The sequence below is a fragment of the Malaclemys terrapin genome, chromosome 17 (assembly GCF_027887155.1).
Source record: "Malaclemys terrapin pileata isolate rMalTer1 chromosome 17, rMalTer1.hap1, whole genome shotgun sequence".
NCBI classification, from domain to species: domain Eukaryota; kingdom Metazoa; phylum Chordata; order Testudines; family Emydidae; genus Malaclemys; species Malaclemys terrapin.
The window spans coordinates 13071440-13095525 of NC_071521.1; the positions used below are offsets into that span (position 1 = coordinate 13071440).

Sequence of the window (24086 nt, forward strand, 5' to 3'; positions counted from 1 at the left end):
TACAATGCTTTGGATCCTCACATATGAGCTGTAACAGGCATTTTACAAGCTCTGTTTGAATTGATTTGACTGCCTGGGTTGAGCTAGTTCACAAAACAGAGCCACACTTTTCACTGCACATGCTTTGCTGCAGGGTCTTGAGAATCCTGTTTCCCCGCTGTCAAGCATCCCTGTGGGTAGTTTTAGTGGAACTCCCTAGTTATAGGTATATGATGCCCAGTCCTTGCTGCGGGTAGCTATAATGCACATTTAACCTTCATGAGCACCATTGCCATGAGAGTGCAGAATCTTGTGATAGCTTCCTACATTTTTTTGCTTCCTATAATGCCTGCTTAAATAAAAAACATTGATTGTGCTAGGATCTGGCCTGAGATCCATTTGCAGAGCCTTGGTTGGGATCATAGAAGATTAGGGTTGGAAGAGACCTCAGGAGGTCATCTAGGCCAACCCCCTGCTCAAAGCAGGACCAACCCCAACTCAATCATCCCAGCCAGGGCTTTGTCAAGCCTGACCTTAAAAACCTCTATGGATGGAGATTCCACCACCTCCCTAGGTAACCCATTCCAGTGCTTCACCACCCTCCTAGTGGAATAGTGTTTCCTAATATCCAACCTAAACCTCCCCCACTGCAACTTGAGACCATTGCTCTTTGTTCTGTCATCTGCCACCACTGAGAACAGCCAAGCTCCATCCTCTTTGGAACCCCCCTTCAGGTATTTGAAGGCTGCTATCAAATCCTCCCTCACTCTTCTCTTCTGCAGACTAAACAAGCCCAGTTCCCTCAGCCTCGCCTCATAAATCATGTGCCCCAGCACCCTGATCATTTTTGCTGCCCTCTGCTGGACTCTTTCCAATTTGTCCACATCCTTTCTGTAGGGGGGGGGGAAGCGGCCCCAAACTGGATGCAATACTCCAGATGTGGCCTTACCAGTACCAAATAGAGGGGAATAATCACTTCCCTTGATTTGCTGGCAATACTCCTACCAGTGCAGCCCAATATGCCATTAGCCTTCTTGGCAACAAGGGCACACGGCTGACTCATATCCAGCTTCTCATCCACTGTAATCCCCAGGTCATTTTCTGCAGAACTGCTGCTTGGTCAGTCAGTCCCCAGCCTGTAGCGGTCCTGGCACTGCAGCACCCAGGACAATCTGTGCGCCCGCGGCTCCACAACTGTTAATACGGTTTAATAACCACGCCCCCCGCTCAAGCCCCACCCCTTCTGCCATGGCAACCACCCGGCCAATCCTCGCTCCTCACGCTGCCAAGAGGCGCGGCTGGGCCTGGCCCAGGGCCGCCCTTCCGGGTTGGGAGCCGGGGTGCTGTGGCCGCCCCCTCCCGGGTTGGGGCGATGCGGCAGGGGGCTGCATGGGGCGGCGGCTACCTGGTGCGGGCGGCGCACACGGGGCTCAGCTGGGGCGTCACTCTGGCGCTCTTCCTGCATCGCACAGGTGAGACCCGGGGAATTCCTCGATGCCGCCATCGGGCCCCTGGGATTTCCCTCGCCGGGGGAGAGCCGCTCCCTGAGCACCGGACGTGAGCCCTTCGGGCCACAGGCTCAAGTCGCCAGCACTTCGGACCGGGGGGCTGGCTGCTGCCACGAACTTGCCTTTTTTGCCCCCCCCCCCCCCCCCAGTTCACCCAGCTCAGGATTATTAATGATCATTAGTGCAAAGCTCACCTATTGGCTGCTTTTCTTACAGCCCCATTGCCTGGAGTCATGTGATTGTGAGAATCACAGCTTTCATTTTTTAAAAGTGTTTGGCCCTCATAGGCTAGAAAAATAACATGAAAATATGAACTCTGAAGACTCAAAAACCAGAAAGCCACCCTCGTTCATTACCTTAAAATACGAGATTTTAAAAAATATGTTTTGATGGAGCCAGACTTGTGATTTTTGGACACTTGAAGTTGGCAATAGTGCACCATCATATCTGGCAGGAAAAAAATTACCTCCAAGCTGGGGAAGTGAGAGCATAGGATACTGCTATATCCTCACCCAATGCAACTAGATCCCTGTCCTACCTGGATAGAGGGGAAACCTCACTCCTATTGCTTGGGGGGTTGGTATTTGACATTTGAGAAGACCTGGTGCCTATTCCAAGGAGTTTAACAATCCAATCTAGTCACACAGCATAATGGAAAACCTATAAACCATGGGGGGTTATAATAAAAAGTACCTTTTGTGGTATTTGATTAATATAATGCTTAACACCCTGAAACCTGTCATAATTACTATTAATCTCTTAATATATAAATACTGTTTTTACTGGATTCTTTATGGCCCTGAATCTTACTCTGACACCTAGATGCTGCAGTGATGGGCACTTTTGAAATCCAGCTATCCTCATAATTCTAGAATAGTTATATACAGCACACTGCAGAACAGCAGGAGAAGGTGACGAGAGATTGAAATACAGGTAGAGTTGGGGGAAGGACTTGCAAATCAATGGGGGGAAGCTGTTTGCTGATCTCTTAAGTACATTGTAAGGGCTCTTTGTAAATAGTCAGTTCCCCTTACAGAGGGAACAGCCGTGATGGGTCCCGACTTCCTGAGCAGTTGAGGCATACTTCCCACGGTTGATATAGAATTCAGCCCCACTTTGAATCCCATAGCCAATAAGGTCAAGGAGAGTAACTTGTTGCAGTAAACATTTCACATGGACTTACTCCTTCTATGGTGGCCTCTTTCAGATCTGCGAAAGCAGGAAGAGCATGGAGAGTTGCTGCAGCCACTGATATTTATCTTACTGGTTCTCTGCTCTGTCTTGCTGTACTTTGTGGTATCTCTCATGGATCCAGGCTTCATTGAGTCTGATGAGGAAGAGAAGGTAAATCATTCTGTTAGCATGAATCATAGTTGACTGAATGAAGGAACGTGGGAACCAACCTTCCTGGTTATAAAACCTATAGATTTTGTTTTTCTTTGCAACATACTAGATAAGAATATGCAATATAAACTGTTTTGACATTTAGGATAGAGGACTCTTAAAATGTGTACAAAAGCAGAAGCAGTCACGGAGTTTAGGTTCTATAAAGTGAGCCTCAGGAATCGCACAAATGTTGCTAGGTGCATTTATCATACCATGCCCCCTTCTGAATTTCCCCTAGCACCCACATGCTCTCCCACTTGGTTTTACTGATCGGATGCCTTCACTTGTCTCAGTTGCTACATTCTCTGTAGAACAGATAGCTGCCTTATGTTCCCTCACTACTGCCAATTGCTGTGCATATGAAAACCAGGATAGAGGTGCAAGCTGGAATGAAAGTACTCCTTACAACTCTATTTACTGAACAAGGTAATTGTTCTGTTACTGTATCCCTCTTGAAAGATCGATTTGTACAAAAATCAGATGAGTGCTTTAACTAGAAGGAAATATCTCCCAGGTATTTTATATTTATCCTTCTTTAACATGCTTGGACACCTTATTTTGCCTCGTACAAGCAATTTAATATCCATTATCACTTTAATCTTCCAAAACTTAAGTAAATTTTGGTCTGTGTTTATAACAACCAGCACTGCTTATACGCAAATGCATTTCCCCTGTATTTTGAGGCAGATAGAGCAGTCTTATTACTACTTATATCCTATGTGGCTCCATGCCAAAGCTTTCATTCTGTCTCCACACACTGTCTGGTTGTCAATGGCTAAAATAGCCCCACTCTCTGAACAGTTATGTGTGTGTATCGTGTATTAAGTAGGATTTCATGGGATTCTTTGCATTGCTGAGGTTGTCATACACTGTGTTGGGTCTATGTCCTTTGTTTCTTAACAGCTTCTGTACTTCTCAAGGAATTGTTCAATGTTCCTAAACTGTGAGAGAGTTGTCTGAGACACTTTACATCCCTCTCTCCAGAGTCTGGAGTACAAATCAACCTTACTGCTCATCCTTAGGCTATGTCTACACTATGAGCTACAAGTGTGATTCCCAGCTCACATACGTGTACTTGCACTAGCTCTTATCAAGTTAGTGCAAGTATAAATAGTAGCCATGCCAAATACCAGTTTCCGGCAGGTTTGTACTCTGCCCTGCTAAACTGTGCCTTTTCTGCTGCTGCTTGTGTTATATGGCTGTGCTACTATTTATACTCCTGCTAGTGTGGGGATGGATGTATGTACAAACTGGGAATCACCCCTAGCTTGGCATTTTGACATGGTCTTAGGTCCCCTCTTTTCTCTTATCACCTTTTTGTAGGTAGGGATGAATGAAGAGCAAAGAGTAATGATGCCTCAATTTCCAAGCAATGTTTGGCGGCGGCGCTGTGGATACTGCATGCTGAAGGTATGTGTGTGCAGCAGTTGGTCATAGGGTGACCAGATGTCCTGATTTTATAGGGACAGTCCTGATATTTGGGAATTTTTCTTATAGGCACCTATTACCCCCCATCCCGATTCTTCACATTTTTTATCTGGTCACCCTAGTTGGTCAAGGGACTAGGGTGATTGCTTGGTGAGCTGGTGCTCATCTGGCTACCTATCTTTTGTTATGCTTAGCCATCACTCATTTCTTGTAAACTTACAGTATTATCTTGATGTAAAAGGCCAAGGCAGGAGCAGACAGAATTAGAAACTTTGATTCAGGTACAATCCTGAGACGAAAGGTGACTCGAGCAGAGTGTGTAACTAAACATTTTAAAATGGGAACCTGTTAATTTTCAAGATTAATACATATATCCCTGGCAGTTCATAAAGTACTGTTCTCTTCTTACTCCACACTGGGGAAAACCCTGCTTCCTGCCTCCTTGTTGCCATGTCAGCTAAGGCCTCGCCACATCTTCAAAGACTTCATTTGAAAGTGTCGTAGTAAAGTCAAAGTGTAGAGTTCATCTGGGTGTAAGGTGTAGCATGAGCAGATTGCTAGCAGGTATGAGCTTGTTTAGATGCTTAGGAGCAAAGAAAAGCTAGTTTTAACTGTAGAAAGCATAGTTTACTCTTTTTTCTCCTTCATCCTCCAATTAGATTAGTTCTTGAATATGCATCCCTGAAGCCCAGAAATGCCTGTTTTCAGTCGCAGTCTCTGTCAGTTTTATACAATCCAGGGTTGTTCCAGCTTAAGTAAATATCTGACCACTGATAGCAGAAGGAGCTATCAGCCAGCTTGTTGCTGAAATAGATAAGAGACTGGCAGAGCATATATGTACCACAATAAGGGGGCATGTCACCTGTTGCCATGGTCCCTTCCCCAACCATACCTCCCCATTAATCCTAAAATTAGCTCTCCTCCCCATATCCGGGGAAGAGTGGATACTTCTCTTCTACCCTCTCATCCACGTGCCCCTGAAGACAAGACACCCCCCCCCCCCCCCCAAAAAAAAAAAACAAAAAACCTTTCCTTGTATACACTCAAAACATTCCCGTGAATGGCAGGTGCCCTAGTTTTTCACTTTCAGACTTTGGTCACCTTTTTCTTAAATATCCACAGCTAACTGTACTGAGCTCTTGATTCAGCTAATACCTTCCCCTATGCGTTTGCAGCTTTATTCTGTAGTTAGTTAAGGGAAGTTTTATAGCAAAGTATCAGCCATGGGTAAGTCATTTAGCCTCAGTTTTCCCATCTGTAAAAGGGGGATGATGATCTCCTTTGTAAGGCATTAGACAAATATTATTAAAATAACTGCTTTTAAAGGGAGAGTAGAGGGAACTGTCTCACTTTGCAGGATTGACTTGGATGACTTCCCAGCTATTTTCTATGAAATAGGGCATTGGATCTGGGTAGACTGTTCTTAATATCATCTGCTTATTCCACAGCAACCAATGCGAGCCAAGCACTGCCAGCTGTGTCGGCACTGTGTACGTCGTTATGACCATCACTGTCCCTGGATTGAGAACTGTGTAGGAGAGAGGAATCATCCACTCTTTATAGTCTACCTGGCTGTGCAGCTTGTGGTTCTCTTATGGTCCTTTCATGTTGCATGGTAAGTACTTTAAGTAGCAGCCTCTGGCAGGGACAGTTTGTATTTGAGGTCTTGGAGAGTTTTGATGAGAGCTAGACATTCCAAAATCCCACTGAATGATTTGGGTAGAGCAAGTTAGCAATGGCTGGAGTTACCGTGATATGTTCTCTCTTTGCCTGCACACTGTAACCAGCTTTCCTCACAGCACCACTCTGATTATTGCTACTGAGGAGGAACATAGCTACTTAAGGAATAGGGTGGGGTTTTCCTTAAAACAGTGGCTCTCAACCTTTCCAGACTACTGTACCCCTTTCAGGAGTTTGATTTGCCTTGCATACCCCCAAGTTTCACCTCACTTAAAAACACAAGTGTCACAGCATGCTATTACTGAAAAATTGCTTACTTTCTAATTTTTACTATACAGCACGGGAGGCCAATATGTGGCTCTTCAGAAGTTAATATGCAGCTCCTTGTATAGGCACCGCCTGCAGGTCTGGAGCTACAGGCGCCAACTTTCCAATGTGCCAGGGGATGCTCACTGCTCAATCCCCTGGCTCTGCCGCAGGCCCTGCCCCCTCCCCATAGCCTGCCATGCCCTTGCTCCTCCTCCCTCCCCCCCTGCCTCCTGCATGCCACAAAACAGCTGATTGGGAGGCGCTGGGAACGGGGCAGGGGAGCTGCTGACTTACTACTGTGGCTCTTTGGCAATGTACATTGGTAAATTCTGGCTCCTTCTCAGGCTCAGGTTGGCCAACCCTGCTATACACTTATAAAATAAATCAACTGGAATATAAATATTGTACTTGCACTTCAGTGTACAGCATATATATAAACAAGTGATTGTCTGTATGAAATTTTAGTTTGTACAGATGCTCCCTGGGTTACACAATCCTGACTTGTGCAAACCCGCACTTACGGAAAAAGTTCTGTAAGTTCCATAACTTTTTTTTTTTTTTTGATCTAATTGTTGGGTTTATATCCCCAACTTTCGCAAAATTCAACTTACGCAAGGCGTTCCGGAATGGAACGCTTGCGTAAGTCAGGAAGCGTCTGTACTGACTTCGCTAGTGCTTTTTATGTAGCCTATTGTAAAACTAGGTAAATATCTATGGATGAGTTGATGTACCCCCGGAAGACTTCTGTGTACCCCCAGGAATACACATACCCCTGGTTGAGAACAACTGCCTTAAAACACTTAAAAAGCCTGAGTCCATTCAGGCAGTGGGAGCAGACAGCCAAGGCAAGTATAGAATGGGGGATCATTTGAAGAGGTGGAAATTTGATTTGACTTAATTAAATTGTCACGAACAGTTACCTGAGCTACAGCACTTAAAACCAGATATATAGGATAGACACTCCCCAATAAATGAGGGGCAGATAGTCTTACTTGCAATACAACCTTGGCTTCTTCAGAGGTGACAGCAACATCAAAACTTCTGGAAAAACAGGAGCAGGCTTTGGCATCTGGCAGTAGGTATATTGCATTTATAGTCAGCTGCCATTCTTTCCACTTTGTATGAGCATTGGGGGACTTTCAACAGTGCTGTACTGTTGATTCAGTTGACAGAACTGAAGTGATTAGTTATGCAGTTTGATATTTTGGGTTGTAACAGGCTTAGCTGTAAACTTAAACTAAATGAATATAAAGTAATTTTGCATTGTTGGTTACTGTTTAACCTTTCCTTGTTAATTATTGTGCAGCCTCTATTTATAAATGGCAGGCAAGTGAAAGTCCCCATAAACCATATTCTGTGAGTGGCTCCTGCCATTGTACTCATGCAGCTCTTCTCCTGCAGTGCCAGGCGACTCTAATTGCCAGGAGAACATATTTTTTACAGCAGTATAAATGTGCAAGATCTTCTTCCTATCTCTGTTCCAGTGTATTTAGAACTTAGCTTATTTTTGAGTCTTGAGACTGCAGCTGCTGTCAAAGTTTATACAGTGCCTTGAAGCTGTAAAACACTGCAGAAATATTATCAGCATGTGAGTCAGGAGTGCAGTATTTGTAAGGCAAGCTGATGATTTGATTAATAATTAATAATAATAATAATAATTAATGGAGATATCCCATCTCCTAGAACTGGAAGGGACCTTGAAAGGTCATCGAGTCCAGCCCCCTGCCTTCACTAGCAGGACCAAGTACTGATTTTGCCCCAGATCCCCCAAGTGGCCCCCTCAAGGATTGAACTCACAACCCTGGGTTTAGCAGGCCAATGCTCAAACCACTGAGCTATCCCTCCCCCTGAAGTTAATGTAACTTCAGTTCTATATCTAACCCAATTTGACTAAACCATGTTTCTCTTTTAATTGTAAGGTCAGGCCTTTACTTCGAACAGTCTTGGGAGTGGCTGCAGCACAACATCTTCCTTCTCCTGTCCTTCCTCGTGATAGCCATATTCACCATTGTAGTGCTGCTGCTGCTGGTTTCACACTTATACCTGGTCTCATGTAATACAACCACCTGGGAGTTCATGTCACACCATCGCATCTCCTACCTCCGACACTGTGAGTCAGAGAACCCCTTTGACCAAGGTGTCATTCTCAACCTCTGGAGATTCTTCTGTGCCTGCCGTCTCGTTACATGGGAGAAAATATACTTTCAGGAGGATAGTGACCCTGTTTAATTATAGAATGTAAATTCAGCCAGTATTTAATGGTGTAATCCAAGTTTGATTACAAGAGGAAAAAGTACATCTACAGGGTGAGCTGAAATGCAGGTCCTCTTGCTGAATTAGTCATTCAGGTTTTAACTAATAGAGGCTGCTTGTCATGGTGCATCTGTGCTAAGGGCTTTAAGAAAGGAATTTAGAGTAGGACTCTCAGGAACAACCTCTGTGTGATTTGTTAGAGAAAGCACTTGTGTTGTAACCCATTTCCTACTGCTTCAGTGGAGGGGGAATTTAGTCCATAATGAACCATGCAACTTGTTGTACAACTATCCCATCCGCAGGAGCAAGTCTACTTACAAGAAGATTAAGTGGCAGTGTGGCTCTATGTGGTTGTTCGTATCCAGGTAAAATAACTTTAATTATAAAATTAAAAGGGGACTTCTTGGTTCTGGGCAGCACTGAAGGGGTGACTTCTGGTCTGAGTGAATATGTATGCTAGTCCTTTACATCTTTTTGCTAATCATATTCATCAAGCCTCTTGAGGCAAATGCAGGGACTTACTGAATAGCTGCTTTCACTTATTTCCTCAGTCTCCCCTCCTCAGTTGGTGCCACATCCACTCTAGGGAATAGCAGCAGAAAGAAAAAGTTAATTATTGATAAGTCAGGCCTTTCTTCATAAGTCTTACTGTCAGGACCAATGTGCCTTAGTGGTAGAGTTGGGTAAATAATGGAAGGTTTTGAATGAATATTTGGACAATGAAAAGGAAACCTCAGTTTGAATGCATGCAGGAGATTTGTGCGTTCCACAAAGATTTGAACTTTACTACTGCTAATATGCCTTAGAAACAGCTGTTATGCACCAAATTCAAGTTTTGAACTCTTAAACCTATGTTTTGTGATGGAGTGGCTACTTAGATACAAGTCAACAAAACAATACTGGTGACTTAAACATAATGAAATGCACATTTAAACAGACCATAAACTCAGTAGTTCGATACAGAAATTAATGAGTTTTCAGTGAATATAGACTTCTCAGATTTAAACCATTCTTGAACAGAAAAAAGCAACATTTGTCAACTGCATTCTTTGTCCACGTCACTTATTCAGCTCTAACTCTCACCTATAGCTTGTTTGGGAAAAGCCTCCCTCAGAATATTGTTCCAATTACATATTCTTAAATTAAAATAAATGGATGAGTGGCAGTGAAGGAGATATTTCTGAATGCCCTGAGATGGTTTTTAACTGGTAACGGTGGGATGGAGCTAGAATCCTTATTTCCTTGCCCAGCTGGAGCAACACTGATAATAGTACTGCTAAATCCATGTCTTAACGATGTTTTCCTCACTACCATATTTAATACTATTAGGTTTAACTTATTTTACTTTAACTGAAAAGGAGAAAAAGACTAGTCTTTATTTTTAAAGCATTAAAGCAGGTGCAGGTACTGTATTAAAGATACTGGGAAGATTTTCATTTTAATCTAAGATGACACTAACACGTAAACTTAATTTCTTCCGTTTAAGCAGCATGGACAGTGAAATTAACCTGTTTAATTACAAGTTCCTTTATGGCATTGTAAAGATAGTGTGTCAATAGTCCCCTCAAAAAAGGAGAGCCCTCTGCACTCAATCTTAGTCTTGAAAATATTTCCAATCATCAGGTTTTGTAAAAATTGTTTTGCTTATTTGGTGCCTTAGTATCTTTCGTGACTCAGGGGTTAGCACTTGGCACAAGAGCCAAATGGATGGCTATCACGTTGGCAGATTGCACTCAAGTTCCAAGGTAGGTAAGCACTCTTAGAATACCGTTATACTCTGAAAAAGCAATTCAAAGACAGCAGGAGGGTCTATGTTGGTGTCTGACACCAGAAAAAGTTTTCAGGTTCCGTGGGGCCGGGGCTGTGTCTTGTACAGGGCAGAACACGCTATCACACTGTGGTATGTGAATGTCAAGATGGGGTCTTCCTGGATTGTAAATAACCATTAAGAAAGGAGTCTGCAATTAGAATTTAGTTTGGTTGATGAAATATCTGCCAGACTAGAGTTCACTTCACGCTTAGCTGTGTTGGCTCTATCACATGAAAAAATAACTGTCAACCAGTATAACTGAATACACACAAGTTAAATATTATGTTTGATGGCACTGTGAATTTAAAAAAAAATGTCTAGGCTGCCATTGAAAGATATTTGCAGTTTACATTTTTAAATGCTCTGCACTGTGTTAAAAATAATTGTAAATCATTAAAGATTAAAACTAGTTTTTGCTGTTCTCTATACATTTTTCAGGTTTAACACTCAGTCATCTGGTTCCCCTGCAGTAGCACTATGCTGTACCTTTTAATGGGGGGGGGATAGCTCAGTGGTTTGAGCATTGGCCTGCTAAGCCCAGGGTTGTGAGTTCAGTCCTTAAGGGGGCCACTTAAGGATCTGGGGCAAAATCAATACTTGGTCCTGCTAGTGAAGGCAGGGGGCTGGACTCAATGACCTTTCAAGGTCCCTTCCAGTTCTAGGAGATGGGATATCTCCATTAATTTAATTTTATAATCTGTTAAAATGTAAAAAAAATCATGGAAACATGCCAGTCTTGACATTTTGTAAAAGTTTTTACAAACACATTTGGGGCCAAATGTGAGCAGACAATGGCTGTTTAAACAAGGCTCAGTACAGACACATACCTTGCCTTAAACTGGCTTTAAGGTTAGGAGGAGTTAACTGGTAGTGGGGGTCAATTTCCCTTTGCAAGGCATTCAGCAGTAATTATAAGACTGAGCTAAGATCAGGGTGGGCTGTTTTTCTTCCACACATGTACATATACTAAAGCTCTTACCTAAGTAACTCCTTGAGCACTTCAGCCAATCTTGATTTAATGGGGACTCCTCTCTGGTTATGGCCAGATCCTCTCTTCAGAACCAGCACAATCCTTTACTGGTAAAGTCTATCCCTGTAGATGAAGGGTTGAAAAACCAACATCTACATGTTCCTATGAGCCTTCAACAGGAATATTTCTTCTCTGGCCAACTAGCCAAAGTGCTGTTCCCTATACATAGTAACCACCATAAATGTGTAGCAGTCCAGTCTACACCCTGAAGTGCAACAAGGTTATAATTGCCCCAGTAGTTTATGAATGACTGAGGCCTTGGCTACACTTACCAGGTAGTTCGACGGCTGGAAATCGAAGTTCTGGGTTCGACTTATCGCGTCTAGTCTGGACGCGATAAGTCGAACCCGGAAGTGCTTGCCGTCGACTGCGGTACTCCAGCTCGGCGAGAGGAGTACCGCGGAGTCGACGGGGGAGCCTGCCTGCCGCGTGTGGACCAAGGTAAGTTCGAACTAAGGTACTTCGACTTCAGCTACGTTATTCACGTAGCTGAAGTTGCGTACCTTAGTTCGAATTGGGGGGGTAGTGTAGACCAAGCCTCATTCCCCCTACTTCTCACTTGGAAATTGTTTAAAGAACAGTTGCTATTTTTGACTTGCTAGTCATACTGGCTAGCTGGGAAGAGGCAACAGCACTCTGCAAAACAGTTTCACGGTCAGAATGTAATCTTTAAATAGAAATTATAAGTGCTAATTACAGCACTGCTACTACAAGAACATACTCATACTTGTGCATTTTGAGCACCAAATTAAGTTGGTCTTGATACAAATTATTCTATATTTTAGGCTGTTTTTTAGCCAGAGTTGTTTCACAACCAATATTTATTAATTTTTCCGATATAAACATCCACAATATTTTATATTATCTGAGAAAAATATAGCATATACATAGTAAGGTTAAAAAAAACCTGGAGAAATAGCCTGAGTGCAATCATTAAAGTGACATACATGGCCCCAATAAAGAGAACACATACAGAGGGGACAGATCCGAGCAGCTGGAGTGACAAGAGACTCTTATGAAAGGAAGAAGGAAAGGGAAATAGTATTAACATTACATTTACAGAGATAAAGAACACACTCTCTGTTAAGCAGAAGATCTGTGTTCTCCCAGCTCCTGATATGTTCTAACAAGCCAGGGCGATTGAAAGGCATAAGTTTTAATCAGAAGGGAGAGTCTAATTTACAACAAACAATATGTGCAAAGTTTGTAGGGTTTTAAATCCGTTCTTATTAAAGACAGGAATTAAGATTGAGCAGGAGAGTAGAAATGTAGTTTTTTTTTTACAAAGCAAAGCTAAGATCTCAGCTTGTAACATCTGGGCAGTTTCCAAACTCAACCTTCATCATTCTGGTTGTATTAAGCCACTGCACACCCACCCCAAACTATGAACACAACTGGGCCTAAATCCTTTGCAAAGAAAAAATAGTGCCACATTTTTTCTCTTAGAAAATAGGTGGAAAGTGCCAGTTCTGCTGCTGCTGATCATCCAGTGCTGAGAAAGCTAGGCAGCTTGCAAGGCCCCGCTGCAGAGGTAGGAGTTTGTTTGGGAAGGGGGTGAAGGCTCTATTTCATTTGGATATATTGTTAAATGAAATCCAGTTTAAATTGTGTGTGTCCACAGCTATCCAAGGTGGCATCAGCATACAGCCAGGTACTGTTTCAAACACAGCCAGCACGCATGAACCTTCTTCAAGCTCATGTCCAGTACTCTTCCTATTAGCATTTGCACACACTGAACAATGCAGTAGAGCAACCAGCTTGCAGAACAGTCTGCTTTCTACAATCCTTAATATTACCAGACCTATGAATAATCTTTGCCTGATATTAATTTGACCTTCCAATAGTCAGTTGCGAGTTTCTCTCTAGGATCTCTCAGGGTAATAGTGGTCTGCATGGGCTCCTTACACCACAGCAATCAGACTTCCAGAAAGTGTCTGGAGACAAAGTCAAAGTCCTTAAAGGCAGCCTGTTCCTCAGGGGTCAGGACAGGGAGCTCATCTGGAGGAGTCAGGATTGGCTTCTGGGAGGTAAACTCTTTGTCAAAGTTGCTAATGTCAGTGGGAGCTCTTAAGAAAGGCACAAAAGGGGGCTTCAGTGCTCTGGCAAACAGGGCATCCCAGTCAATCTCCTGTAAATAGAGGAAATTACAAAACCAGATTAGCACCAAGAACAGACTAACAAATCGTGAGATAGTAGGTAGGAAATAGTAGTGTTATGCATCCTTCCTCCCTTCCAGATCAGCTGCAGCATGCCTGATTTCTACAAGGCTAGAAAACAGAAGTGCCAAGATAACCAAAATGAGGTGCACCACAGGAAAGAGAGAGATCACTCCTAAACCAGAGTCTTCCATGAAACTTAAGACTGCTCTTCAGAATGCCAGCCAAGAAACAAAGCTACAGCTCAGACTGTTATTCAGCAGAGACAAAACTAAACTAGAACCATAAGCTCTTATCAGTAGACCATTAAGCAGTTCTCTGTGTAAGGGCTACCCAAAGGAGTGTTTTCATTGCTATAGGGCCTGGCGTAGCTCTTTACAAATATTAGCATTTATGACAGGATAATCCTGGACATTGATAAAGCTCAACTGTTTTATACAGTTGGTTTTAGTATTCAAAGCGTTAGTGCCTCAGTAGCCTTCCTTCACTATGTATAAATTATAGCATCCTCTCCACCCTAAGCTATTCAGCGTTCATATTCCTCTATGAACACACTGACAGTTCAAGTTTTATATTCTAACTGCTCAAACCTTCCTCCCGAATTCAGAGATAGTGATTGCCAGACAATCTGTATGATGGTACCTGCAGCTGTATACCCACAGCAAGAGAATTCCCATGCTATAGGGGAGATGTTTGATTGGATGTCTGAAATTAAGAGGTGGGGGACATTTAAGACTCAGTTTGGAGTTGCATATATTGAAATAAAGATCCTGTGCTTGGAAGCCTAACGGTACCAGAAAACAGTCTTTGATCAGGAGGTTCTGAAAGTGACTTATGGAGATAAACGTTTGGCTTTAGGGACCACGTGTCAGAGAAGCTGCTGTTGAGAGTCTCATTTTTAACCAAAAGAAACAGGCAAGTTTGCCTCTATAGCAGCAGAAAGCAAATAGCTCTCCTGCAGCTCAGACATATGAGCACAAAGGTGCACAGGGGGCTGAGCTCTTACCTTGAAAAAGGGCTGGTTTTTAATCTCCTCTGCGTCCCTCTCTCCTGCTCCAAGACGACGTTCTGGACATTTCTGGAGAAGCTGCAGAAAAGACCAATAGACAAATTCAACACATGGAACAAGGAGTGACATGAACAATATTCCAGAGAGAAAACAGAGCAGCAACCATCCAATCTCTTCCACTTGCTCCCTTCATGGCAGGGCCATAACCAGTCAGCACTAAACTCAAGTTTAGTCCATTGTAAACCATCCATTTATATCAGTGGGTGATCCACTGTGGACTCTAAGTAGCATATAAGCCTTAACTATATACGCTGATCCACTGATAATTAAAAATGAAATTCAGCCCTCTCCACAGAATAAATCTGACATCCCTACCCTAGAGTTATTTAACGTCTGTCCATTTGAGAATTGGCAGGATAGACTTCAATAGGAACCCTGATTAATCCTCAATGGCTATACGGATGGCATGTGTGTATGGAGGTGTCAAGGATATGAGAGAGAGTGAGAGTGTGTGTGTGTGGGGGGGATTCCCTGTAGAATATATGGACACCTCTGGAAGCGCACACTCACAAGTGGAAATTCCATCTAGTTAGAAGAGTGTCTCTCTGGCTCTACTTGTGCTGAGGTCTCAGTAAAACCAGGGAGATCCCATTGCAGTACCTTGCGGAGTATGGGAAGTGCCTCAGAAGAAAGGAATCGCGGATAGCGGACCTCTTCATTGACAATGCTGTCAAAGACCTCCTCTTCATTATCTCCAGGGAATGGAGACTGCAGTGGAGACATGTTATTATTTGACATACATAGTATCTGTATCCTACTGTTCGTTTATCACACTGTAAGATGGGGATGATAATACTTCGGAGTTTTGGAAGGATTAGGTAGGGTTTGGCAAGTGCTACGAATGAGGAAAACGTGATATAAATACTAAGGATCCTTATTGGAGAGAACAGAATTAGGAATGTTAGGCTGCTATAGCTGGTTTCAAATCACCACAAAAGCAATTATAGGAATCACACTTTTAATGCAAGGGGAACCCAAAGATGTACTTTTATTCACTTAAATTATTTTAAAGACATAAATGAAGAGCAGTTAGGTGCACCCATCCCGTGACCACTCATGTCATGTGGTGAGGCCCACCTCTCCCTTTCCCCAGAGGAAAATGGTCTCACCTCACCAACAAGCATCTCGAAAATGAGCACACCAAGCCCCCACCAGTCCACTACCCGCGTGTATGAGGTGTCTGTCAGGACTTCCGGAGCCAGAAATTCCGGGGTGCCACAAAAAGTGTTAGTGCGGTCCCCAAAACCCATCCCTGTGGAGAAAATGCCTTTATGAATACACCATACACATTCCCAATTGGTTATGCATCATCACATTTTCTGGAAGCATAACAGGCAATGTAGGTGATGACAGCAGGGACGGTGATACTGGACGATGGACAACCTGGCTGAGGATAGAGACAGGTGGGCAAAGAGAGGAGAACTGGCATTAATACATTACTCGAAGGAGGATCTGCCTCTGATCTTGCCGGACACTTGCCCACCCATGTCCATGCACTCTTGAGGAAGCACGGAATCTTCACTAAGGACTCTAATAGCTTGTCTTTTTAGTGTTTCTAAGCTGAGGCACAAAGAAGGAATGTAAAGACACTGTTTATTTAAACAGCAACGCAAAGAAACTTCCTTCAGCCACAATTATCATATAACCACATAGCAAGGACAAGGAAAACAAGCCTGTATGATGCTGCATCCTGGCTCCTCTGAACAGTCAAGTGCATTATAAACCCCTTTATAAATTACCCAGAGAGAAGGAACAGGAACTGCTCCCAACTTCATAGTGGTCAGATAGGAAGGATTTCTTCAAGTTGGATGAACACAATTGTGTTAGTACAGCAATTCCACAAGTTGCGCTTGTGAACATGTTACCAAACCCTAGATGCTCAGTTTCTCCAGCAAGGGTGATGGCTCAATCTTGGTACCATCAAAGTTGCTCACCTTCCTTACACAGCCCAAAATCTGCAATCTTCACAAAGCCCTCAGCATCTAAGAGCAAGTTATCCAACTTCAGGTCCCTGCAGACACAGGAGGAAGAGAATTGGGAGTGAAGTCTGGGAATTGGCATAACCCACAGGCACCAACTTTCCAAAGTGCCAGGGGATGCTTGACCCCCAGCTTTGTCCCAGGCCCTGCCCCTACTCCACCCCTTCCCCCAAGACCCCACTACGCCTCTTCTCAACCAGTTCTGCCCCCTCCCCCGAGCACACCACATCCTCCCTCCTCCCCCCTCCCTCCCAGCCTCCTGCCCACCGCGAAACAGCTGTTCGCGGTGGGCAGGAGGCACAAGAGGGGAGGGGGAGGCGCTGATTTGCAGAGCCCGCCAGCAGGCAGGAAACACTAGGAGGGATGTTGGGAAGCTGATAAGGGAGCTGCCGGTGGGTGCTCAGCAGCCACCATTTTTCCCCCGTGGGTGCTCCAGCCCTGGAGCACCCCCGGAGTCGGCTCCTATGGCATAACACCAGCTGTTAGGAAGAGGGAAGTAGAATGAACAATGAATAGAGATTGCACTTTCTCAAATACTATATTTCCTTAGAGGATACTCTTCACAGACTATTATATTTATTAATTTATTTTCTTAAGAGCATCTGTAAATGGCTCTGTGCAAAGAGGGGCTTGTGTTATCAAAGGATGTGTCCTGCTAATAGCAGGCCCCATTGCCAGGATGCCCCTGGAAAGAGGACACATGTTACCTCCCCCCCAGTTCATCTCTGCTTCAGGGTGGATGACTCACTGGCAATATATCTGACAGACAGTTTCTTAATGACATTCCCTGGCATGGTTAACAGTAAGTTGGTATGGTCAATACAGACACAGGTTTGGATGTGTTTTATTTCTGCCAACTCATTCCAGTCAACTGTGGAAAGGATCCAGTTAAACTCTTGAATGTGATGGCAGGAGCGGTGGGAGGGAAATGTGAAATGTCACTGAGCTGGCTAGCTGGACAAAGTGCTAAAGAAACCCCAGCATGGCAGTGAGCTACAAACTGCACGTGTGGCTCAATGGGCAATTTAATATTTGGGTTGCTGGGCTTCTTACACTTTACTGTTATGTTACCTGTAAATAATTTTCTTCTCATGTAAGAACTGGAGTCCAAGCACTACGCAGGCTGTGTAAAACCTGAGAAAGAGGAAGAGTTTTCACTACAGAGACTTGAGAACCAAGTCAAACATCTATGGTACTTTGAAACCTGAAACAAGCTAACTCACTGCGTCACATGTTCTGGAAAGACATCAGAGTGAATGTGCATCATGAGATCACCACCAGGGGTGTATTCCATCACAAAACATGCATGATCTGGCGTCTGGAAACATGCAAACATATTCACCAGGAACGGGTGGCTGAAGGAGTTGATCACTTCAAAGATTCGCTTCTCACAGTTCAAGCTGTCAGGATTCAAAGAAAGAAAATGTCAGGGCCAAAGCTCTGCAGAGAAGCCTATGTTTGGAGATGGAAGTATAGAGGGGGATATTTTTACACTTAGAGTTATAGAAACAAAAAAGGGAGATGACATTCATCTTGTGTAGTTCCCAAACCCCAGTTTTATTCTCTTTCCCCCAGGTGAGTGTTATTTTGCTAGATGCCAGGAGCAACACTATTATAAGCTTCCTTCAAGTCTTGATTCTAGCCCTCTGATGCTTAAGAGGGATCCACTACCACATTAGTGCTGAGATTGACATGATTAGAGAGGTGATCTCACAGCCTCTGGTGGAAGTGCTCCCTCTGGTCAGAGACTCACCTATCAATCTCATCTCTGCTAATGATGTCTTGTTTCTTTAGGGCTTTGATAGCGTACAACTTCCCTGTTGCCTTGTATTGACCTAGCAGCACCTGAAAGACAATAATCCAGCACTCCCAGTCATTCTGAGATTCTTTCATCTGGCTACTTGGACGCCCACCCACACAGCCAGCAGGCACTCACACAAACTGCTCCCGTCCATTCCAGAGAGTCATTGTCAAAGCCAAGGCCAAGCAACTCCAAGGAGGGTTTTTTATTTTCCTGAATGCTCTGCAGTGAATAGCTCCAGATGGAACTCATTTTAAATTATGCAATTTTTAAAATCTGGAGTGTCAAAGCTGGTCCTATGATTTTATAGCCACTCAGTGCTCCAACTACCCAGGAGTTGTGAGCTCAATCTTTGGGGAGGAAGATCACCTAAGGCTGTTCTCTAGTGACCCCTATGGATGATGCAAGGAGTGACCTTGATGGGCTCTGGAGCTAGAGGCATATGAACTACATGGGGCATGTGAAAAGAGGATAGATGGAGGAACCTGAGCCCTTAAAGGTTCTCTCCAGCCTTGGAATCCCTAAACACTCGAAAGACCCTCTTATTAACAGGAATATCAGCTGTTTCCTTGTGGGGCAGGAGCTGATTTTTCCATTTACAGTTGAATGAGCCTCTTCCCCTTTTGGAACATTTCCACTCTCAAACTATGAGATGCAGAGGTGGAAAAAGAGAGGGGGCCAGCTTTGCACCCGCCCCTTCCAAGGAAGCCCCTTATTCCCACTTTACCTTCCCAAAGTGCCCTCGTCCCAGCATTGCGATGCAGTGAAAATCCTGAAGCTGAACAGTCCTCTTCCTGCAGGCAAACAGAGAAAGCACTACTAGGACAAGACATAGTAAACTCAAAGGTCAGAAATGGATACCAAAGGGAAGGAGGTTTACACAGCAAGAAGCCAAGCCTAAGGAAGCTAGAGAGTAGCTGGTGGGACAAGACCATGTAAATATGAAGGTGCTGTCAGGACAACGATAGAAGAACAAAAGGTTGGTGGTGGGATATGGGAAGAAACCAAGTCTGGGGTGCTGCTAGGATGAGAAGGATTCTAGTTCTTGGACAGGGATAGGTAGTGATGAGGGGAGAGTAGGGGTGTTGGAGGGCAAAAAGGGGAATACAAAATGTGTAGCTGAGTGGACAGATGCCATGAAACATTATGCTGGCCACATGCTGTTACCAAGGAAACTAAAACTGTAGATTCTAGGATCTCTTGGAAAAAAATAAAAAAGCAGTTAAAAGGGCTTAGTCTAGGAACATCGTTTGCTGGGAGCAGAAGTTTCCCTCTCCTCTGGTGAGTGAATTGAAGGCCTAATTATCTAGCCTAGAAAGACACACATGTCCCTCCCAGAGAGACGGTAGGTAAGTCAATGTATGTGACTGACTGTGTCCTTGCTACCAACTACAAACCTCCATAGTGAGGGTGAAAGGACTGATACGTTAATGCTCCTACATAAGGAAATAGTTGAAGCTGTTGATCAGTTAATGTTTATTTTGTTATTCATGCATTTTTACATAACTGATGGTTCAATATTATTGTTGTTGTGTTTTTTACCTAGCATTTTCTTGTTGCATTTTTCTAGTCTGTATCCTTGTTATATACAGCCCAGTAGCAGCATTAGACTCTACAAACAACTTCATTGTTTTATGTATGCCCCCCATGCAGTGGAGACTAATTTATCTCAAATAACTACATTAATATAATAAACAAGGGGTGTGGTCTACTGGGGGTGCTTTTGAAGTATGTTTCTTAGTATTCAGAGAGGTATATCTAAATAGCTCACATGTTTAAGCCCTAGAGAATTTAAAATGCTTAAAAACGAGGAGCCATTTGAGGGCAGTTAAATTATTTTACCTTCTACTAGAAAGATTCACTCAATTGTATTGCACAGCCTGTTAATAGGTAATGATCAAGGTTCAATACAGATAATGCTATGCAGGCATCTGGATAAATAAGGTAAAATGCAGAGTTTTCCTTGTACTATATAAATACAGAATGAAAAGTCGGTTACTGAGCAATTAATTTCCTAATTAGATGTCATAATACCTACTTAACAGAACTTAAGACTGATGGTCAAAAATTTCAGCTCAATATCCCCTTTCCTTGTGCCCAAAAGAGCCCCATGCTGTCCACAATTACCTCTGAGAAGCCCAATTTGGTGTTTCTGTTACAGCAGAGCTGCAAGTCCTCTCTTCCACATGTAGCCTCTTCAGACACTGAATGGAGAGAAAATCACCACATCCAGTTCTGTGGAATGTTTGCAAAGTCCCACTGGATCAGATCAGAACAGACTGGAAAACCCACACCCAAGCCTCCATCTGTGTCACCCAGCAGTGACCAGAGAGAATGTTCTTCTTGTGATATAAACAGGGATTGTCTCTGTTGTGAGTGGAGTAAGGCCCACACAGCACACGAACACAGACTGTCTATGGCTACTTAAACCATTTCTATGTACTGAGCAATGCAATAATAAGATTCTATCTCCCTGTTGGAGTCAGCCCCTAGTGTGGGTACCCATTTGAAAAAGTCTAGGATGAACCATGACTTTCCCAGAAAGTCACTTCACATGTCTCAGTGCAATTCTAGAGAACTCTGGTGACCACAGAGAATGCACTTTTATCTATGGGTGCACACTAAGTAGAAGAGTAAGGTATGTGTCAGGGCACAGGTATTTAACTATTTCAGCACTGAAAACTTGCACCTCTACTTCTCCCCCAGTGACTGCTCCTTTCCCTCAGTGAATGAGATCCCCTCTTCCTTCCCATCCAGCTCACCCAGGAAGAGAGCTTTACATGCCCTCCTGTTTTACAGCACCTGCAAGTTCTGCGTCCCTGCTTTTCTCATGCAGATACTTCTTCCCCACTTCTGGCCTGAAATCCCAAAGTGACCTGCCTGCCACTTTGTTTCTGCAAGGGGAGGCAATTTATAGGATTGGGGAGATAGAGCACCTCCCCTTAGAGTCCAGATCCGTCCTACTTCTGAGTGACCAAAACCCCAAGGCCCAGTCACCCAATTGGACCCCAAATCCCTGGATATTAGCCAGTCTTAATCAACATCTGCCCGAGGAGTCACTAATTTCCTGAGGGTTATAAGAAGTCAAAAAGAACTTGGATTTGAGAGGAAAGGGCAGGGCCCAACCCACTAAAGAAACCTGACCAACACACAAAAAATCTCTCTATCAACCCAGATTCTTACCGGAGAGTCTGCAGGAGATGGAGCAACCTCTTTGGAATCTGCTGTCAAAAAAAGGCGTGGAGGCTTAGGGGGAGGTTCCTCACCAAATGTCAGTTTAACCACTGGATAGTCACTGCATTTGGAAGAAATTTTTAAAGAGGTCACTGTGGAATAGAATATGGTACAACGGACACTAGTGCAGTGCCAGAATTACACGAGCAAGGTTTAAATTAATCCTAAATGCACTGGACAGTAAGACTCCCTGATTCATACCTGGGATTCAAGCCTGTGAGAAATCAACAGGTAGTATGCGCCTTTAAAATGAATTGTAAGGAAATAAGCCTTTATTATGCTGCTGGTGTTTATACTCATGTCAGGATACCTAGCACTCTGACATTACGAGTGATGAAAGTTATAGAAATGCCTATAAATAAAACGACCATCTGATAAACAATTTAAAGTAAACATCTATTTTTTGACTGCGTCACAGAAATGAAGTTTAGCTTAATAACCAACTTGATCTTCCTTCTTACAAGGGCTAGTGGACCAGTGAAAAATATCCTCTTTTAGAGGAGCAAATCTAAAAGCTAAAATACATAGCTTTGGAACACATTCAAGTTGGTGGTTAGGTTATTTGCAACCACAGGAAAGAAGGTTACGATCTATACCAGCACCAGTTAAACTGTGGCCCTGTATAGTATTCAGATAGTATATAATGAAAAGAACATGTGCCACATTTGAGTTTGGGCCTGGATAACTTTATTTGGTCAAATGCTAAATTAAGTTTAATACTGATAAAAGTTAAAGCAGCTTTTGACTTTAGGTGAAAAGGCATTGAAGCAGGCCATGCACTTGCCTATTTTCCCCCACCATCACACTCCCAAATTCACTTTCCCAATGTCATGCCTATGTCATAAGAAATGAGTGGAAACATGTGAAAGAGTAATTGCTGATGAACCGTTAATTTTATTTAACGAAGTGAGAATGTGCCTTAGACCATTAGATGGAGATCTGTTACCCACTCCTTCTCACATGAGCCTCTCACAAGTCCTGTTTACAAAGAGTTATCTGCTTGTGGTCACTCACAGATTTTGCAGGAAAATGACCACCTCAGACTGGATCCTTCTACTATGACCCCAGATTGAGACACCAAATTATTGGTCCACACCAGGCTCACCGACGGGGGGGGGGGGGGGGGGGGGGGGGGGGGTTTGGGGGGGGGGGAGGGGAAGGAGGAAAGCAGGCAATTGCCCAGGGCTCCTAGGTGCACGCGGGGTGGTACCGACGGTGGTGAAAGCAACCGGGTGGGCATGTGGAAGCCCTGGCTGTGCCGGCAGCTCACTGGGTACCAGCAGTGCAGCCGGCAGTAGCTCGGACCCATTGACTGTTCTGCCCTGGGGCCCGGAACTGCTGTTGGTGGGCTAGGTCCACACTGAACAATGGCCAGCATGACAGATCCTAACAGCATGGCAGCACTGCAACGGGGAGGTGTGATTTCCACTGTGAGTAGACAGACTTGTGTTAGCTCACCTTGAGCTAGCACCTAAAAATAGCAGTGTGGACATTGTGACCCTGATGGCAGCTCGGGCTAGCCACCCAAGTGCAAGCCCACCTGACCCCCTGGGTCTGAGAACACAGCAAACACCATTCGGAGTCATCTTGAGCTGAGGGCAGTTGAGAAGGAACTGCAGTGGCAACAGATTTGCACCTGCCTATATGCCCCTTGAGGTGAGGGCAGTTGAGAAGGAACACGCAGAGGCATAGTGCGCAGACGCAGACCTTTGGACACTGCTAGCTAAAATCTCCAATTGAGAGTGCCCAAGGACATGCACATCCTATGATGGAGCACCCATAGGGGCATATACTCAAAGAAGAACCGTGATTCTGGAAATCTGTCCAATGGTCAACAATAAATCAGAGGTAGCCCTACAATACTGAATGCTCCATAAAAGTTCACACCATCTCAGCGGGTATTAGCTTTTCTTAATAGCCCAAGCTAAGTTTCCTACATAGATCTTTCACCACCCTGTGGAATTTCACCAAGTTTTAATTTTGTGCCCATTCCAGTTTGTCAAATAACATTAACTAGAACAAGACTTACCTGCCCATTGAATCAGTTTGAGTTTGCAGCCGTGCTGGAGAGGTAAAGTCTGTATGAATGGAAGTACGAAGTGGGGGGCTTAGCGTGCTCATGGAACTACATGGAGGGAGGATGCTCATCATTAGACGACCCCAGGTAGCAATGTTTATGTTCATCTGAGAAGCTCGGAGAAACTCCTTTCCTGGAGAAGGAGAAACCCAAATGTTACTGAGATTACCATGCCAAGCAGTACATGAACTAGATAGGGCAATGGTTCATCGAAGCAGCCATTTGATCACCCCAACAAGAGGCCCAATTTGGGGATGGTAGACCAAGAGGCACCATACCTACATCTCCTAGACAATCAGAACAGCTGACAGACTTATAGGTAAGTTATGATGAAAGTATTCATAAGGTCCTAGTAGTTGGAGCTGAAAAAGACCTCCCACTTCATCA

General features: G+C 43.9%; 2 protein-coding genes across 3 annotated transcripts in view; one reads left to right on the plus strand and one right to left on the minus strand.

The window, feature by feature from the left end:
* The first annotated feature begins 1291 nt into the window (after positions 1-1291).
* Positions 1292-10763, plus strand: ZDHHC12 (zinc finger DHHC-type palmitoyltransferase 12). The gene is made up of 5 exons (XM_054007448.1): positions 1292-1451; positions 2695-2831; positions 4197-4283; positions 5750-5916; positions 8210-10763. The coding sequence occupies exons 1-5, from the start codon at positions 1352-1354 to the stop codon at positions 8517-8519; spliced, it is 801 nt and encodes a 266-aa protein (XP_053863423.1). The 5' UTR covers positions 1292-1351; the 3' UTR covers positions 8520-10763.
* Positions 10175-24086, minus strand: part of PKN3 (protein kinase N3) — a 30636-nt gene continuing 16724 nt past the window's right edge. For both annotated transcript variants that reach the window (XM_054007447.1, XM_054007446.1), the window contains exons 11-22: positions 23652-23832; positions 21572-21683; positions 20516-20592; positions 19116-19182; positions 18341-18432; positions 17811-17987; positions 17659-17721; positions 16543-16619; positions 15718-15860; positions 15209-15316; positions 14546-14626; positions 10175-13511 (exon numbers count right to left, since the gene is read on the minus strand). In XM_054007447.1, coding sequence (XP_053863422.1) covers positions 13299-13511; positions 14546-14626; positions 15209-15316; positions 15718-15860; positions 16543-16619; positions 17659-17721; positions 17811-17987; positions 18341-18432; positions 19116-19182; positions 20516-20592; positions 21572-21683; positions 23652-23832 — 1391 coding nt within the window. In that variant the 3' untranslated portion in view covers positions 10175-13298. The remainder of the gene's footprint in view (positions 13512-14545; positions 14627-15208; positions 15317-15717; positions 15861-16542; positions 16620-17658; positions 17722-17810; positions 17988-18340; positions 18433-19115; positions 19183-20515; positions 20593-21571; positions 21684-23651; positions 23833-24086) is intronic.

Coding starts and splice junctions, on each gene's coding strand:
- ZDHHC12 (XM_054007448.1), top strand. CDS start 1,352: ATGCGGCAGGGGGCTGCATGGGGCGGCGGCTACCTGGTGCGGGCGGCG. Junction 1,452..2,694: donor GCTCTTCCTGCATCGCACAG/GTGAGACCCGGG, acceptor GGCCTCTTTCAG/ATCTGCGAAAGCAGGAAGAG. Junction 2,832..4,196: donor AGTCTGATGAGGAAGAGAAG/GTAAATCATTCT, acceptor ACCTTTTTGTAG/GTAGGGATGAATGAAGAGCA.